Source organism: Ahaetulla prasina, chromosome 1 (genome assembly GCF_028640845.1).
Source record: "Ahaetulla prasina isolate Xishuangbanna chromosome 1, ASM2864084v1, whole genome shotgun sequence".
Classification (NCBI taxonomy): domain Eukaryota; kingdom Metazoa; phylum Chordata; class Lepidosauria; order Squamata; family Colubridae; genus Ahaetulla; species Ahaetulla prasina.
In genome coordinates, this window is record NC_080539.1 from 215,276,727 (window position 1) to 215,294,047 (window position 17,321).

Genomic DNA, 17,321 nt, shown 5'->3' on the forward strand with positions numbered 1-17,321 from the left:
GACTAGATCAGTGATGGCTAACCTTTTTGCTGTCGTGTGCCAAAAGCAGGGGGAGCAGGGGGGTGGTGGTGTCACGTGCACGTGCCCACACCCATAATACAATGCTCTGCTCTCCCCCAGTGCATGCGCACACAACCCCCCCACGCTTCCCCTGCTTTTGGCACTTGATGGCACGGTGGCCCCACTAGGCCCGTTTTTTGCCCTCCCCAGGCTCCAGAGGCTTTCTAGGAGTCTGGGGAGGGCAAAAACGGCCTTTCTCACTCCCACTCCTGGAGGCCCTCTGGAGGCAGGAAATGGACCATTTCCCGACATCTGGTGGGCCCGGAAGGCCTGAAAATCAGCTGGCTGGTGCACACACACACGCACTGGAACTGAGCTAGGGCAATACTCGCATGCCCACAGTTTGGCTCTGTGTGCCATCTGTGGCACGCGTGCCATAGATTCACCATCACAGGACTAAATTTTAGAAAAATCTCAGCATTTTCGCTGCTGAGAAATGATACTGTCATATTACTCTCGTGTATCATAACAATTGTTGCTAGTGCTCAACGTAGTATTTAGTAGTCAAAGCACCAGGCTAGAAGTCAGGAGATTGTGAATCCTAGTTCTGTCTTACACATAGAAGCTGGCTGATTTTTGGCCAATCCCTCTTTCTCAGCCCAACACACCTCACCGGGCTATTTTTATGGGGAAAATGGGAGGAGGAAAGAATATCTTATGTGTTCACCACATTGAATTATTAAAAATAATAAAGGTAGGATACAAATAAATAAACAAATAATCTAATTGCAAAAATATGGTCTTTATAACTTTAAACAGTCATTTAATCAAAGTTTTATATTAAAAGGTTATACCTGCAAAGTATGTTCTGGGCCATAAAGTGCTTATACAAACTATTTTTTTTTCCTTTCACATTTCTTCTCTTCTGAAAAACTTAATTTGACTTTCTTTTTGGGGTGTTGGGAGGGGTTATCTATAATGCTGCATTTAAGGGTGCCATAATTCTGCCATACCAATAGATGGTTCTTTAAGATTTTAAAAATCATGATAGCCAAATCTTGAAAGGTTGACTAATTTGAACGTTTAAATAATTTATTTTTAATGAGATTGCTTTTTATAGCTTAGAACTATGATCCCCAACCTTTCTGGCTTGGTGGCCCAGGGAAGAGGGAGAAGAGATGGTTCTGTGTGAGTGGCATTTGTGCAAATGGCAGGCGTGCACATCCGCCCTTCACACAAATGGAGCTTTGCACATGAGCGTACTTGTCACTCGCTCAGATGAGCTTCATGCATGCATGTTCACCTGTCACTTACATGGCCCAGTTTCGAACAGGCCAAGGCCCAGTCGTTAGGGAACCCGTGGCTTAGAACATTGTATGGAGTTGCATGAAAGGGCCTATTCCCTGAAAAGGCCTGCTATCTGCAGGAGTGTTCCATTTTCATCAGAATGGCGAAAGTGTCATGGCATTACAGTGTAGACTGTAATGTAGTTCTTTCTTTCAGTGTAGTTCTTTCTGCGCCAACTCAGAAAGCTCAAACTGCCCAAAGAGCTGCTGATTCAGTTCTAAAGAGGAATTATTGAGTCTGTCATCTGCACCTCCATAACTGTCTGGTTTGGCTCTGCAACCAAACAAGACAGACACAGACTTCAATGGATAATTAGAACTGCCGAAAAAACAATCTGCTACCAATCTGCCTTCCATTGGGGACCTGTATACTGCACAAGTCAAAAAGAGGGCTGTGAAAAGATCTACAGACCCCTCACAACCTGGACATAAATTGTTTCAACTTCTACCCTCAAAACAACGCTATAGGGCACTGCACACCAGAACAACTAGACACAAGGATAGTTTTTTCCCAAATGCCATCACTTTGCTAAACAAATAATCCCCATAACACTGTCAAATAATTTACTAAGACACTATTACTATTATTCTTCTCTTCCTTACTAGTATCTATCTTTTCCCACTTATTACTATAACCATGTTGCTTGTATCTTTCAATTTATATTGTTTTTGTTTCCTAGTACAATTTGATAGCTTATTAGTAACCTTGACTATTACTAATTGTTGTATCTTTTTATTCTCGATGAATATATTTTATTCTCCTTATGTACACTGAGAGCATATACACCAAAGACAAATTCCTTGTCCACACTTGGCCAATAAACAACTCTAGGCTCTGCCCTTTCACATACGTGTGAAATGTCACACTGTGCTTAGAGGAGGGTCAGCTTTTGAATGCTGAGGCTGGAATACTATGGAAGTTCTGCCTCCCTTTCCCTCTCCCTAGAGATGTTACCATTGCTGATCCACAAGCTGTAATTTTACCACTTACCAAGATGTTTTTTTAAAGAAATTCCTATATGTTTTTCAAACCTTCTTTCCAGGTTTTGATAAATCTGTCAGTAAAAGATGACTGTGAGGTTTGCTTTCTCTTTCTTTAGGTGGATCCAGTCGCAGAGAAAGAGGTGCTCCACCACTTCCGCCCATCCCACGGTGAAGTGGGCTTCTAATCCCTTTCAGGATGATTGTTATCCTTACATGTTCTATGAACCTCTCCACATGTCACAATGCTCCTTCTCCAACAGCACTTTTGAGCACAACTCCCTACCTTTAGGTTATTTTTTTTTTAATTTTTCCATTTAATTTGGTGAAGCTGAAGGACTTGCTTTGAATGGCCTGCCTACATTGGTTTAGATACAGGGTGACTGAGATCTTATTCCCCATTTCTTGGCATTTAGTTCTACTGATACTAGGGGAACTTGCTTCCAATAAAATGCCAAAGTATCCTTACCTTGAAAACTATCTTCAAAACTTCTTGGAAGCTATCATTTGTTGCAGTTCTGCTCAGCCTTGTCATCAACAAGGAGAGAAAAGCTGCCTTGGCTTATAGCATAACATTCTTAGATGTAATTCCTAGAGATGAAGATCTTCCTTATTTTTATGGGTGGAAATTTGGTTCACTTTTTAAACTGTAATCTCTGTGAGATTACTGATCAATTTGATCTGGCCCATTTGGCCATAAAAAAAAAAGTGTGGCACAATAATTGCTACATTCCACCTTTAGAAGGAGATTGGGATAATTACGTGACATTTTCTCAGGCAATCTGTTTGATCTGTAATGAATTGGAGCCTTTCAGAGACCAAAAGAATGTTGCCATCAAGATTGCTTATAACTTCCGTTACAGCTTTCACAAAACGCATCTCAGGCTAGCTGTTGGGTTCAATTGGATTAAAGTGGAGAATTAAAAAAAAGAAAAATACTGGGCACTCAGTCATTAGGTTGGGATGATTGAGTGTCATTGTCATCTTGAGGATTACACCGTCACTTCTCTAATGGTTATACTATTAGACCTCCCTTCTAAGATGTATCGTATCCAAAGCTTTCCAATAATATGTAATGTTTACTATAAAAGCCTATATTTTGATCCGCGAAAGACAGATACTCAACAATTATTTAGTGTATCCAAGTATCAAAGAATGCCACGAAGACTTTCTGTGATTTATTTTTTATTTTTTATTTTTGCTAATATCTACGTGCTGGACCTCCATTTTTATTATGGTACAAGTTGAAACTTTTGAGTATGGGAATTTTTTATTTGGCTCATATGTGCTTCAAACAGCTTTTCTTTTCTTTTGCGTGGCAGCTACTAATCAAATATCCAGCTATATGTAGGAAATGTCTAACTATAGAAAAAATTCAGTTGAGCTTTTTACAAGCTCTCATTTAAGTTTTCAACCTGGGTTCAGAAGAGTTTAGTATTTACGTTCTGATTTTACTGCGATGATCATTCCTTTCACAGGATTTTCCTTACCTGAAAAAGGTACAAGAGAAGACTTGCTTATTGAGGGTTGGGACCACATGCTTTTGGAATCCTGCCTGTCAATAAATGGATTTGGCAATTTACAATGTTTATTTTATATCTAGCTGATATCGATTTATGGCAAGAATCCTTGGAGAATTATGATTCTGTACTGAAATTCATGTGATAAGCTGCCCAGAGTGGCTTCACGGTGAGATGGACAGCATATACATTTAATAAATAAGTAATAATAAAATAAAACCAATACAGTTTCTACTTAGGGGAGATAAGTTATGAAGATTTAATTTCAAGGATGTTCTTGGTTTAATCTACCTAAAACTTTGCAAGGTAGAGGCAGGAAAGCGATCTTTCAAATGATGTTAGCAGCATCTGTAAAGGAGGTTAAAAAAATCAAGATGGCAGATGCTGAGTGATGATGTCATAAGATGGGGAGAAGCAGAAATATTGATGAATCAATGTGTTTAATGTAATGTAACGCACAACAGAATTGTGGAAAGGTAAAGTATGATCTCTTTAGTCACATACATGAAAAGTAAACTCACATATTCGAGGAAAAGGTCTGAGGATACACTTGAAAGTGTTCACAATGGTATTTGTATTAGTGGTCTTATCAGCAAAGATACACCTTTGTGTAGTTCTTGTTTGTGGTAAGGATAGAACTAAAGAGAGCAGAGAATATAACTTTGCATTTTCTGTGAATGAGTGTATGTTGTTTTTAAGTTTATTTTTTTGGATTAAAATAGACTTTGTTTTAGTGTTGAGGTTCATTCTTTGAACCCACTTCTATGATAGAATTGGTATGTAATGAATACCTTTCAGGATCCAAAACCTTTGCCCACACAAATTTTGCTATCAGATCAGAGATTTACATAAACTATAATCAGAAATAAGTTTCAGCACTTTTCAGGGTCATATATGGTCCAGAATTACATTTTTCAATGGACTGCTGCCCTATTTGTATATACTCAATTCTGACATTCATACGGATGAATCATTCCAGTTTCAGTCTGATTGCCGTTGTACAGTACACATGTGTGGATTATAAACAACTTCAACATGATGAACAAAAAATAATTGAATTATTATTTACATTTTGTTGCAGAAACTGGAATGTTTGTTTTTTGTATTACCCAGATTTTTTTATATGCTGCAAGGTCTCTGCATCTTGTATGTGTCAATTTTTTTTTTAGCATATAAAGGGAATTTGGCAGAAAGAAATTCCAAATTCACTGCAATTGCAGTAGTTAATGTAATAGAACCCTTTGAGCTAGAAAAGTTGGACAAACTGATTTATCAATGAAAGGACCTGTCATACTTGTACTCTTATGCTAGTAGATTAGCCATTATAAATAAAGTAATAGAGCACTGCTCTTCTACCAGTAAATCAGGATCAGTTTTCTTTAACTTGGTGCTTTCTGGCTTCAGTGGGCTGTCAATTCCAAATATCATATCATTCAACCATCTTGACCATTGCTGATTAGGAGTAATGGGACTTATAGTCCCAACACATCCAGCAAGAACCAGTTTAGGAAAAAACTACTCAAAGATATGTGAAGAAGTATACTCAGCCAGGAATAGAAAGAGCAGGCAAATAGTAAAAATACCTGTACTCTGCTTAATTATTTTTCCTTACTGTGCTTAGTTATAAGCACATACCAGATAATATTGCTTACTATAACTACAATTATTACTACTAAATAGCTGCCATTTTTGTGGCATTTAGAAAATTAGATCTTCTTTTTTAAACCGTTAATCAATGAAAGTATTAACTTGGCAAATTTACTTCTAGTGCAATATAATCTGAAATTCCAACCAAAGCCTTAACATGCAGAATGTGATGTGGCCTTCAGAGAGAAACATGGTCTTCTCTTTTTCTCAGAGGATAATTTGTTAGCACTTTCTCTTCTATAGGAATCTTCCTCAAAGAATTTATGCTAAATACTGTAAGAAAATATTTCAAAGGAGAAGAGATTTGTTTTGGTTGTGTAAACCACCTCTTTTTCTTTCACCAGATATATTTTAAAAACAACATGTTTAACACATTTTAGTATAGATGTTTTAGAGTACATATTTATTTATGCACGATAAGTAAACAGGGAAAAATAAAATCAGATTTTCATCCCTGGTGCCTTGAAACACCTTGGTGCCTTGAGTCTAAATGGCAGCTTGGAAAAGAAACAAGATCTAAAACTGATTGTTTCCACTATGAATTTCAAATACAACATTTATACTATATCATGTGTGATATTCAAACAACATACAACCCACAGTATTCAACTATGTAGCATATTATCTTACTATGCAGAAATACAATATAATGAATTGCAAAATACTTTTACCAGACTGCAATTTTAAGATCTTTATTCCAGCAGTATCTTGGGTGGATGAATTCATGGAAATTTGAGATAGATGTGTTTAAAATTTGAAAAAAAGTAAAGTTTAAATCCTGTTCATATGAATGAATCAAAACATTTGTAAAATAACAGGATACCCTCCTTTTTATAAAATTGCACATATATCATGGAATAAAACATGCCCATATTGTAAATAAGGTTGTTTCTATTTGACTTTAGGTTATTAACATGCTTATCTTAAAGTACATGAGAAACTAAACAGCAAGCGAATTTCTTGCATGTACAAAGGAATAAAAATTAAAATGATGCAAAGGTTTGTCAGATGGAGCTGTATTTGTGTTTGTTATATGCAAAATGTGGTTTGATAACCTTTCTGGTTTAGAATCTCATTATTAAGTGGCCACCAAAGCACATGTACTTCAGTGGGACTATATACACAATGGGTAAATTCAGTGCAGTCCTCTTTGATAGTGCCAGTTCACTTGTAATTATCATATTTGGATATCCTTCCCATCTCTCAGAATTGTATGATCTCCATCTAAAATTTTTATTTTTTAAGAAATTTAATTGACGTATAAAATCTATATGATTCTGCTTTTCATTTTAAAACATCTGCAGGTCTGGATTTTAATAAAATGCTTTTTGAGTTTTCTGCTTCACATTTAAAACTGAGCACTAGATGGTGCTCTTTTATTTGTTTTTAGTTAGATCTCTACACTGGAAGAGTAGTCCTTGCTTAATAACCTTAACTGGGACCAGGGCAGAGGTGGGTTTCAGCAGATTCTGACCAGTTCTGGGGAACCGGTAGCGGAAATTTTGAGTAGTTCGGAGGACTGGTAGTAAAAATTCTGACTTGCCCCGCCCCCATCTATTCTCTGCCTCCCAAGTCCCAGCTGACCGGGAGGAAATGGGGATTTTGCAGTAACCTTCCCCTGGATTGGGGAGGGAATGGAGATTTTACAGTATCCTTCCCCTACCATGCCCGCCAAGCCACACCCACAGAACCAATAGTAAAATATTTTGAAGCCCACCACTGGACCAGGGACTCTGTCCAGTGACGTGGTCATTAAGCAAAAGATCATGTGACCATCCCATTAGCAATAATAGACAAAGTTGTAAATGATTCACCCAATAAGCAAGACATCACATGACCATGATTTGTGAATCACCCTGTTGGCTTCTCCAATGACTTTGTTTGTCAGAAGTCAGCTGGGAAGATTGAAAATGGTGTCTGCATGACGTGAGGGCTGGTCATCACTTTTTCAGTGCCACTGTAGCTTTGAACTGTCACTAAAGTTGATAAAGTGATCATTAAGTGAGAACTACTTGCAATAAAAATTGACAGCATTCAGTTTGCTTATTTTGAAATCCATAAGGCTGATCCGTGACAACTGAAAGACACTTGGGCCTCAATTAAATAAATGGCAATTTGTTTAAAATGGACCATATATTAACACACACTGCTTACTGTTATAGAATAGTTAGGTATCTGAATTAAAGCACACATGTGCAAATACACCCACTCACAAATACAATTCAAATTAAGATACATATAATGAAATCAAATGCAAACTAAACACTATACAAATTAGGTAGCTGTATAGCCATTACATTTAAAACAATTTTAATTAAAATACAATTTAGAAACTTGGAAAAACAGATTGGCTCCTCATGCCAAAATGATGCCAATGTGGGCACCAGTTGAACCTTTTTAGGGAGGAAATTCCATAAATGGGGTGCCACTACAGAAATAGGTCTCCCCCCTTACAGAGGTCTACGTCACCACCTTTGATGGATGGATCTCCAGGATGATCCCCATTATAAGATTTTCAAGATTCAAGGAGGTACATGTGAGACAAGGCATATCCTGTAGGGGCTAAACTCTTTAGGGCTTTTAAGGTGATGTTGGAAGAAATATCCATCTGGGTTCAGTTCCAAGTGGGGAAAAAAGATACTGGAAACATGGAGACTGCTTGGAAAGATGGTTTAATGGTGGTCAGGATCACATGGCTTGAGTTCCTGAACAGAAAAGGGATGAGATCCTGTGCGCTCCCTAGCTTTATGCTTTTTCTGAGCTTTGAACTTTCTGGGGCACAGGAAGAGTGTCCTGATTGGTTGTCAGACTCCCAGGGGGTGGGGGTCTTAGCTAACATCGCTGGCTGATGTAATCTTCCCAGGTGTCATGTGGTGAGTTTTTGTTACTAGGTGGGTCCTATTGTGTTGCAGATGATGGTCCATTGACAAAGGTGGGGAGAATGAGTTTCTGCCTCTGGCCTATTGACAAAGGTGGGGGGAAATGAGTGAGCTTGGCTGAGGCTTTAATGGCCCATTGACAAAGGTGGGGGAATGGCAGGAAGTTGCAGGGAGCTGCTTTGTCCTTAAAACACATCTCTCCATTTCTCATCCAGGGAAATACATTCTGCCTTTTAAATATTTTCTAAAATATTTCATTCTTGTAGGAGAGGGGTAGGTGCTAACTTCCTACAGTGAAAAGCAGCACTGTGAATCAGGGCTGGAAACAATTAGCATTCAACATAGATGAAAAACACTGGCATAATAGTTGTCTAGAGTTGAGTTGTCTAGACTCTCTGAGTTGTCTAGACTCTCTGTTTCGAATTGTTGGAAGAAATGTCCTTTGGGTTCAGTTCCAAGTGGGGAAAAAGACACTGGAAACATGGAGACTGCTTGGAAAGATGGTTTAATGGTGGACAGGACCACATGGTTTTGAGGTCCTGGCAGAAAAGGGCAATCACATGCTTCAAGATGTTGGATGAAGAAAAAAGGGAGGAGATGCTGATAGTCCCTGGGTTTTATACCCTCTCTGGCTTTAAACTTCCTGGGGCACAGGAAGAATATCCTGATTGGTTGCTGTCAGAGGTCATAGCTAGCCTTTTAGGTTGTCTGTGTTTGGTTGAAACTTGGTGGGTGATGCAATGAATAGACTGGCCCAGGCCTTAATGGCCCATTAACAAAGGTGGGGGGATGAGTTTCTGCTTCTCTTTTAAGAGAAATATTTTGTCTTTTTAGTATATCCTAAAATATTTCATTTTTCTAGGAGAGGGGTGGGTTTTAACTTCCAACAGAATCAACTGAGGTTCCCAGACTGACATAAAGGCAGTCATGCAAAGAACATGTTGCAGTAGTCCAACTGAGAAGTTACCAGAGTCTGAACTGACTCTGCCCAGGTAAGATCCTAGATGTTAAAAATCAGTTGAAGCTGATACTAAAGCTACCAAGGTTACTTCAAGTAACAGTGATGGATCAGGGACCACACCCAAATGCAAACATGCTGCTTTAGGCAAGTGCAGATACTCCAGGACTAGCAGCACACCACATAAACACATTATCTTATCTTCTCTGGACTGAGTCTCTGTTTATTGGCCCTCACCCAGTCCATTACCCCACCAAGCACTGATTCAGACACTAAATTGTCTCATCTGAGTTAAAGGCAGAGCTAGATTTGACTAATGACCTTTCCCAGCAATGGCAACGGTTGGGGGTCTTCTCAGCCCACATTCCTGAGCAACTTCTCCCAACTATTTTATGTAGGTGTTAAAAAGATACGAAGCTCTGAAGGATTCCATAACCCAACCACCATGAGGCAAAGAGTAAACCCCCCAGTATCACCTTTTAGAAATAGTCATCCGAAGTAAGAGAGGAACCACTTTAGTGCAGTGTCCTCAAAACCCAACTTCTGACATTCAGGATCCCATGGTAAACGGTATGGAGTCTCCAAAAGGTCCAGAAAGACCAACAGAACTGCACTCCCCATTTTTCTCCAACACAAAGTCATCCCCACAATGGCAACCAAAGACGGTTTCTATTTCATAGCCAGTCTTTTAGACAGGATTGAAATGGATGGAAAAAGTCAATTGCACACAGAGAGCTTGGAACTAATGAGTCACCATCCATTCAAAAACCTTGTCCAGGAGGGGAATATTAGCCAATGACCTTTTCAGGAATGGCCTACATAATGCCACATTTTAGCTTTTGATGTAAATTAATATTTTAAAAAGAGGGTTAATATATTTTTTTAGTCTTCAAAGGTTTAAGTTATCAAAACATTAGTCTTAATAACCTCCAGTGAATACTGTGTAAGCACCATTGTAAAATAATACCAATGTGCGGTAGTTGTGTTTTACAATACAATTTATTTATTTTTTGAAAAAGGAAGGGCCTGATCACTGCCTCTTTTAAAGAGGGTGGAATTGTCTGCCAATAATTGTAAATGCTTCCTTGAGAGGTAACTGAATCAAAATAATAGTTTTTTGCAGATATGGAGACTAAAGTGTGCAATGTGTTCTTCTAAAAGGTTTAGAGACGTAGGCTGCTGTGCAGCTTGTCCATTGTAGCAAAAAGCTTGTCTGTTGTAGTAAAATAAGTATTAAATTACACAGCAAGTACCCTGTGGTCAGAGTCAAAGCTCTGGAGGCTCCATGTAGCGCTGGAGCACTAAATTCCCTCAGTTTATTTTTCCACCTGGCCTCCTACACTCACCATCACACTAGTACCCCTCAATCAGCCTCCCCAACCCCAGTGTGGCACCCCCATACTCCTTACTTGGACTAACCTTTTGTTTACTCCTTCAGGTCTATAGCAATTTTGAGTTACCAGTATATATATTCTTGTATGGATAAAATGGGAAGAATGGAAAATCAAGCTTTAAATATTAATATTTAACAAGGAACTTCACAATTTTTGGATAATAGAACAAGGCATTACTGTATTTTCCCGAAGGCCATCACTCTGCTAAACAAATAATTCCCTCAACACTGTCAGACTATTTACTGAATCTGCACTACTATTAATCGTTTCATAGTTCCCATCACCAATCTCTTTCCACTTATGACTGTATGACTATATCTTGTTGCTGGCAATCCTTATGATTTATATTGATATATTGATCATCAATTGTGTTGTAAATGTTGTACCTTGATGAACGTATCTTTTCTTTTATGTACACTGAGAGCATATGCACCAAGACAAATTCCTTGTGTGTCCAATCACACTTGGCCAATAAAATTCTATTCTATTCTATTCTATTCTATTGATAAGCTGACAGACATACATAGGATAATTTAAAAGTCGGAAGTGGGTGGGTGGGCTCCGATTAAACCAGGAGGGAAGAATTGTTCTATTTTATGCTGGCTTTCAAACGTTTCAAATTGAAACGTGAAATGTGTTAATTTCTTACTTTAGTTAGTGGCCTTTTAGAAAACTGCTGGAGGCCAATGCTGGCTGACTAAGAAAGATAAGCACACATTAGCTGCTAAAGTCGATATGAGATTTGGCATCTACTTTAGACAACTAAATATTAGCAACTAAAGCCGAGTGTTAAAGTGGATATTAGTTATTGGCAAGAACTTTGGAACGAAGTGTTCAGATACTTCATATTAACAAATCAGCGATTCATCAACGGACCTTGAGTGCATTCACTATTATAATCCTAACATGCAATTAATTCCACAAATGACTTTTCATGTTTATTGGATATGCTACTAGAGAATGTTTTAAAAGGATTTTCAACTTCATTATGCTGTTAAGTGTAAAATGTGGGATGGAAATTTTACAATCCCACAATTATTTCGTCTTGGTTTTACATTTACTAATTTGATTTAGGGAAGTATGTTTTAAAAATGTGGATGTAATTCTGAATTATATGCCCAAGATTTGTGTTTTATCAAAAGTAATGGATTTATTGAGCATGGAGTATGTGGGGGGGGAGACTTTTTCAGTGAGAAAAGAGTTTCACACTTAAAAAGCTTGCCTTTGTATTCTTTGTGTGTTCCTTTTTTCTTTGCATTAAAGGATTTAAAAAGAAGGCATTTGAATTGGCAAACAGCATTTTCATATTGATTTCACCACTAGCATAAACCTACCTTGCCGATCCATCTGATCGCTTGCTAAGAGAGGCTTGGCCCTTGTTAATAATTTCTCCCTTATTTCTGGCACCGCCCAAGAGCCACTTCCAGGTGTGTCAAAATGGAGGCGTGTTCTCACCTCTGCCTTGCAGGGAAGTTAATTGGCTTTCGAGAGGCAATAAAAATAGGACAGGAATCGGCCGCCTCTATAATTTTGCACCTACTCAAGGCTGGCGCTTCAATTCAGCGGTAGGGAAAAGTCCCGTTTGGCTACCAGGACAAGCAGCAGTTGTTGTTGTTGTTGTTATTATTTTAAAAAAGGAACGGCTGGATGTTGGAAAATAAAAATAATTATCAGAATCGAGGCTAATAGAGTCTAAGAATCCACCGCCAAGCAAATCAACGCACAAACATACAGCAGCTCAAGTGCAGCAGGGCTACCTCGCAAGGTTGCAACCTTGCGCCGCGTCATATGTCAAGGAGCCCCATTCGGGCATGTGGGAATTACTTCCGAGTAAAAGCCCGCGCGAGCTCATTGCAAAAAAGGGACCAGCCGCCCGGGGCGATGCGGAGACGAAGCGGTCTAAGCTTTCACCCGTCAGGTAAAACGGAGCAAATGCAATCGGCAGGTGCGATTAACCCGAGAGCCGCTTCCCTGCCCCACCACCACCCTCTCTGGTGCAGCCGCCCGCGACCCCATCGCCATTTTAGCTAAACCCAGACGCGGGGCGGGCTCGGGCAGCTTGGACCCGCCTCTGCGGTGAGCTCACACGCAGCCGGGTTCAGCCCCACGCGCGAGGTGCCTCCCGTCAAGACGATGCCAGGTTCCCCGCAGGGCCGGAGATGCCCGCTTTGCTTTTGCTCTCGCTGTTGCAGCCCCCGTAGGGCGAGGGCAGGTAAATCGAGGCAGAGGCGCTCTCGCCCCGACCAAACAGCTGCAGGCGGGCGGGGAAGTGGTGGCGGGGGAGGGGGGCGGGTCGCAGCAGGCTGCGGCTCCCCCAGCAGGGGTGGAAACCGAGCCAGCTGTTTGTTGTGGGGAACCGGGAATCGAGAGGGAGGGAAGGCTTTTGCCGGCTTCCAAGACGAAGCAGCGGGGTTGAGGAGGGGCTTCTAACCTTCTCCCGTTGGACCACTATTCATGGACTGGACTTTAGTCAAAGGGTGGGCTTGTGGCACTCCTGGGGCTAACGCACTGCGGGAGGTGTGTGTGTGTGTGTGTGTGTTTCGGAGGTGGTTGCCTTGTTGTCTCCTCCGTGGGAGCCTCTGTTTTTGCCCGGTGACAGCTAAGAGCAGGGAAAGCGGTTAAGCTGGGGATGGTGAATTTGCTTGGCGCTCTGGGGGAGTCTTGCACTCGCCCGCGCCTATTGCTGCACTTTTCAGCACCGGCCGGCACCGCCGCTCGGGGTGCAAATCGACTCAAACTCGGCACCAAGCACGTTCCCTTTCCTCGTAAACGCGATCCTATTGGCTGCGGGCTGGGCCGCCTCGGGTGAGACGAGCGCTGCGCTTGCCGCTTGCCGCGGGAGGGTGCGAGCGTGGGCGGGCGCGGTATGTGTGTGCGCGGGGTCCCGGTCCCCTTCTGTTTAAGCCCTAACCTTGGGCTGGATGCGGTTTATTTTAAAATCAGTCAAACTTCGTAGCGCTTTAGTTGATTAATTAGCCTTCCATCCTTCCCGAGGTCGGTAAAATGAGGAGCCAAGATATGTAAACCGCTTAGAGAGGGTTGTAAAACACTCTGAAGCGGTATATAAGTCTTAAGGGCTATTGCTATTAATTGCTCCAAGCAAGCATCCAGAAAGTCGAAATGCGGGGTACTACTTATACCAGCGTCAATAGCTATTAGAATTTCAGAAAATAAGCCTTCAGATTAGAAGAAGATTGGTTTTCTTGGCAACATTTTTTGGAAGTAGTTTGCTAGGATTGCCTCAAAGGCTTTTTCAAGAGGCAGATGAACTTTCTGAAAATCTAGAAAGTCCAGTTGCCTCTTGAAAGAGCATCTTTGGGGCAACCATGACCTGAGAATCTCCATAGACAACTTGCCAGGATCTTTCTCCTAGGGCTGAGAGAGAGTGAGTTGCCCAAAGTCAATCAAGTAGGCTTTGTACCCACAGTTCCTAGTCCATTGCCTTTAATCACTGCATAGAGTGCTCTCATTATACAAAGGCATTGTGTAATTTGTGCTTTTGTACCTCGCACATCACCCATTGGTGAGCGTTGACTCTCCCTCTCCAGCTTCTCTCCACGTTCCAGAATCTCTTTCTTAAACTCAGGACAGGTCAACTGGCCAAAATGACACCATCCTATTGCAATTACTTACTCCTTTCCCTTGTAATTACCCAATGACATAATTGCAATATTGTTAGGTGGATTAAGTAATTGTAATACCTTCATGGCCTGGTGGCGACCTCTATATACTTTTAAGTAAAACTGATGTATCTTCAAAATTATATTTGCATTTTTCCCCTTTTTTTCCGCCAAGGTAGAATTTTGTTCAGGCCTCAGTGTAGAAAACCAGATGGCAGATGGTTGGTTTTCAATAACAGGAAATTCAAAAATAAGCTGGCTCTTATGCTTTATTTTAAAAAAACTCTCACCTCCCCTGATGATTGTAAGAATACACATGTTTTAACAATGTTACTTCCTGTTGCTGAGATTTTTCTTTGCAATACCAGTCAGTATACTTTCTTCCACAAAGCTATCCTATTTGTGATAGGAAAGTATACTTAGATTTCACACCTGCACCTATATTTTAGTAGCTACCTAAATTAAACCTAAATTCATTGGATTCCTAAGTGCAATAGGCATCCTAAACAAGAAAGCAGACATGATCACAATTATTTTGGGCTACTCCAAACAAAATGAGCCCACTGCTGTATGAAAAGAGTTCCAGTTCTTTTTCTTAGATTTTTATCCTGCCTTTTGGGTTTTTTTGTCAATGTACATTCACATTCTTCTGGTTTCTAGACTAGTAATTTCTTTCATTTTTTTAAATAATTTCTTTATAATTTTATAATATAATAATTTTTTATAAATTTATGTTCTAATTCCTACTTGTTACAGCCCACAGATTTTCTGTAAGAATTTTTAGTTTTTCTATAAAGAGAAATTCAAATCTGGTAAAGATAAATGTAGTGTCTGACTCCAGGGGGGCAGTGCTCATTTTCGTTTCCTAGCTGAGGGAGCCAATGTTGTCAGAAGACGTTTCCATGGTCGTGTGGCTTTTGGTTTGACATGTAGGAAGTGCACTAGACAAAAATACAGAATGCAATATCAGCTCAAAATGATAAAAACAAACAAACCATTGCCTTTCTTCTTTTACAGATCAGACTCGACTTTTCAAATTTTGAGAAGGGACGAATAAACATGGATCTTTTTACTCACCTCAATACAAAGAATATATTTTCCGCAACTAATATGTCTGGTCTTCTATCTGGCAAGTTTGAGGATCAACTGAACTTAAGCAGTAATTCTCCTTCGATGTCAATAAGTAAGCTTTTTCCAGCTTTGTTACAATGCTTTGGCATTATCCTTTGTGGATACATAGCTGGAAGAGTTAATATAATTACATCAACTCAGGCCAAAGGATTAGGAAATTTTGTCTCCCGCTTTGCACTCCCAGCTTTACTCTTCAAAAATATGGTCTTGCTGAATTTTTCCAACGTGAATTGGTCCTTTCTGTACAGCATTCTGATTGCCAAAGCCTCAGTATTCTTCTTAGTCTGTGCATTAACATTGTTGATAGTCACTCCTGAAAAACGATTTAGCAAAGCTGGACTCTTTCCTATCTTTGCTACTCAAAGCAACGACTTTGCACTGGGATATCCTATAGGTAAGCATCATTTAATGTTATTGTAACCATAGTGCTTTAGAATCAGCATGTGTAATACCCATTTCCAGAACAGATATTTGGGGCTGGGGGAGGGGGTTATGTGTGTCTGGAGTTCTAATTCAAGACATAAATAGGCCACTTTATCAGCAATGTATAACTTTCTGCATAGAGAAGAGATTTTTTTTGAAGCTGGTCACTTTTAGTACCTGTAGTACAGTGTTTTAATTTTTGAGAAGAAAATATACTTTGCTCCCTGAAAGAAAAATAATGGCCTGATATTGCAAAGATGAGGTGTTTTTTTTAAAGGTACAGTAAGTGTTTTTAGCCTGTGAAAGCCTTAAGACAGGGGTGTCCAAACTTGGTCTCTTTAAGACTTGTGGACTTCAACTCCCAGAGTCCCTCAGCCAGCAAAGCTGGCTGAGGAACTCTGGGAATTGAAGTCCACAAATCTTAAAGAGACCAAGTTTGGACACCCCTGCCTTAAGACAAACATTTCATATATTAAACTGCACCCAAACCCCAAAATCTCTTTGTAAGAAGTGGTAGATATTGTACTGTAGTTAGCATTTGGTGTGGAGTTAATCATTATGAATTGTAAGCCATGCTCTGTGACTCAGTGTCTGATGAAGCTAACCACCATTCTTTACTTAATGAACCCTTACTGGATAAACAACAGATTAACATGATATATAAACTTACTCTCTGCGCGTGAGTGCAATAGTTTCATCATTTGTAGGGAGTGGCACATTAGGCACTACATTTGGATCTCCAGGTACAAAAAAAGTATTCATCTTTTTTATATTGCCTGTTCTTGAAAGCTACACTGATTCACAGAACTTGCATTTATATACAGTTAGTTAATGTTACCTTATGCTGATGCCATTTATAAGAAAATAATAGTTTGAATCCTTAGCTGGAGAAAGAAAGCTTGGAGTCTCCAGTGTAATACACAAGCAAATATTGGTAAACCAAATTCAGGTGGCTATCATTAAAAGGTACTTAACAGAATGGAATATAGCTGTGTCTTTTAAGCACCATTAAATCCTAAGTAATATACTGGTGTATACGTCATTCTAAATATGTTGACTAAAGAAACTGTAAGCAGAATGATGTTTGGGGTTATCATGTAACGGGTAGTTATTTAATAGTGTGATGAAACAGCAAATTTGATATAATTGGTTTTCTACAGAATGGAAATATTTGTCTTCTTTTTTTCCATAATCCTCTTCTGTCAGAGTTCCTGCAGGTGTTGTTAAACTTATCTTTGAAAATACAGGCAGGCCATCCACTGTAAATTACGACATATATTGTGATTTATCTCAGCTTAAAATAGAACTACCATATATCTGTGCAGCAAAAATCTTGGTAGTCACTAGGGGGTAATAAATATTGAAAACTAGTACCTTGCTACTAACTCATACTCTGGATTTCAATAGACTGAATGTAGTAGC

The 17,321-nt window shown here is 39.7% G+C and overlaps 2 protein-coding genes across 6 annotated transcripts in view; both read left to right on the forward strand.

The window, feature by feature from the left end:
- Positions 1 to 6,503, forward strand: part of WIPF1 (WAS/WASL interacting protein family member 1) — a 73,753-nt gene extending 67,250 nt beyond the window's left edge. For both annotated transcript variants that reach the window (XM_058190336.1, XM_058190344.1), the window contains exon 8: positions 2,447 to 6,503. In XM_058190336.1, coding sequence (XP_058046319.1) covers positions 2,447 to 2,502 — 56 coding nt within the window. In that variant the 3' untranslated portion in view covers positions 2,503 to 6,503. The remainder of the gene's footprint in view (positions 1 to 2,446) is intronic.
- A 5,860-nt stretch (positions 6,504 to 12,363) lies between these two features.
- Positions 12,364 to 17,321, forward strand: part of GPR155 (G protein-coupled receptor 155) — a 36,492-nt gene continuing 31,534 nt past the window's right edge. The window contains exons 1-2 of one of the 4 annotated variants that reach the window (XM_058190256.1): positions 12,364 to 12,643; positions 15,363 to 15,870. In XM_058190256.1, the coding sequence (XP_058046239.1) occupies positions 15,405 to 15,870 (466 nt within the window). In that variant the 5' untranslated portion in view covers positions 12,364 to 12,643; positions 15,363 to 15,404. Of the gene's footprint in view, positions 12,671 to 12,789; positions 12,938 to 15,362; positions 15,871 to 17,321 lie in introns of those variants that run through there. The other 3 variants (XM_058190264.1, XM_058190273.1, XM_058190247.1) reach the window with 3 other exon arrangements.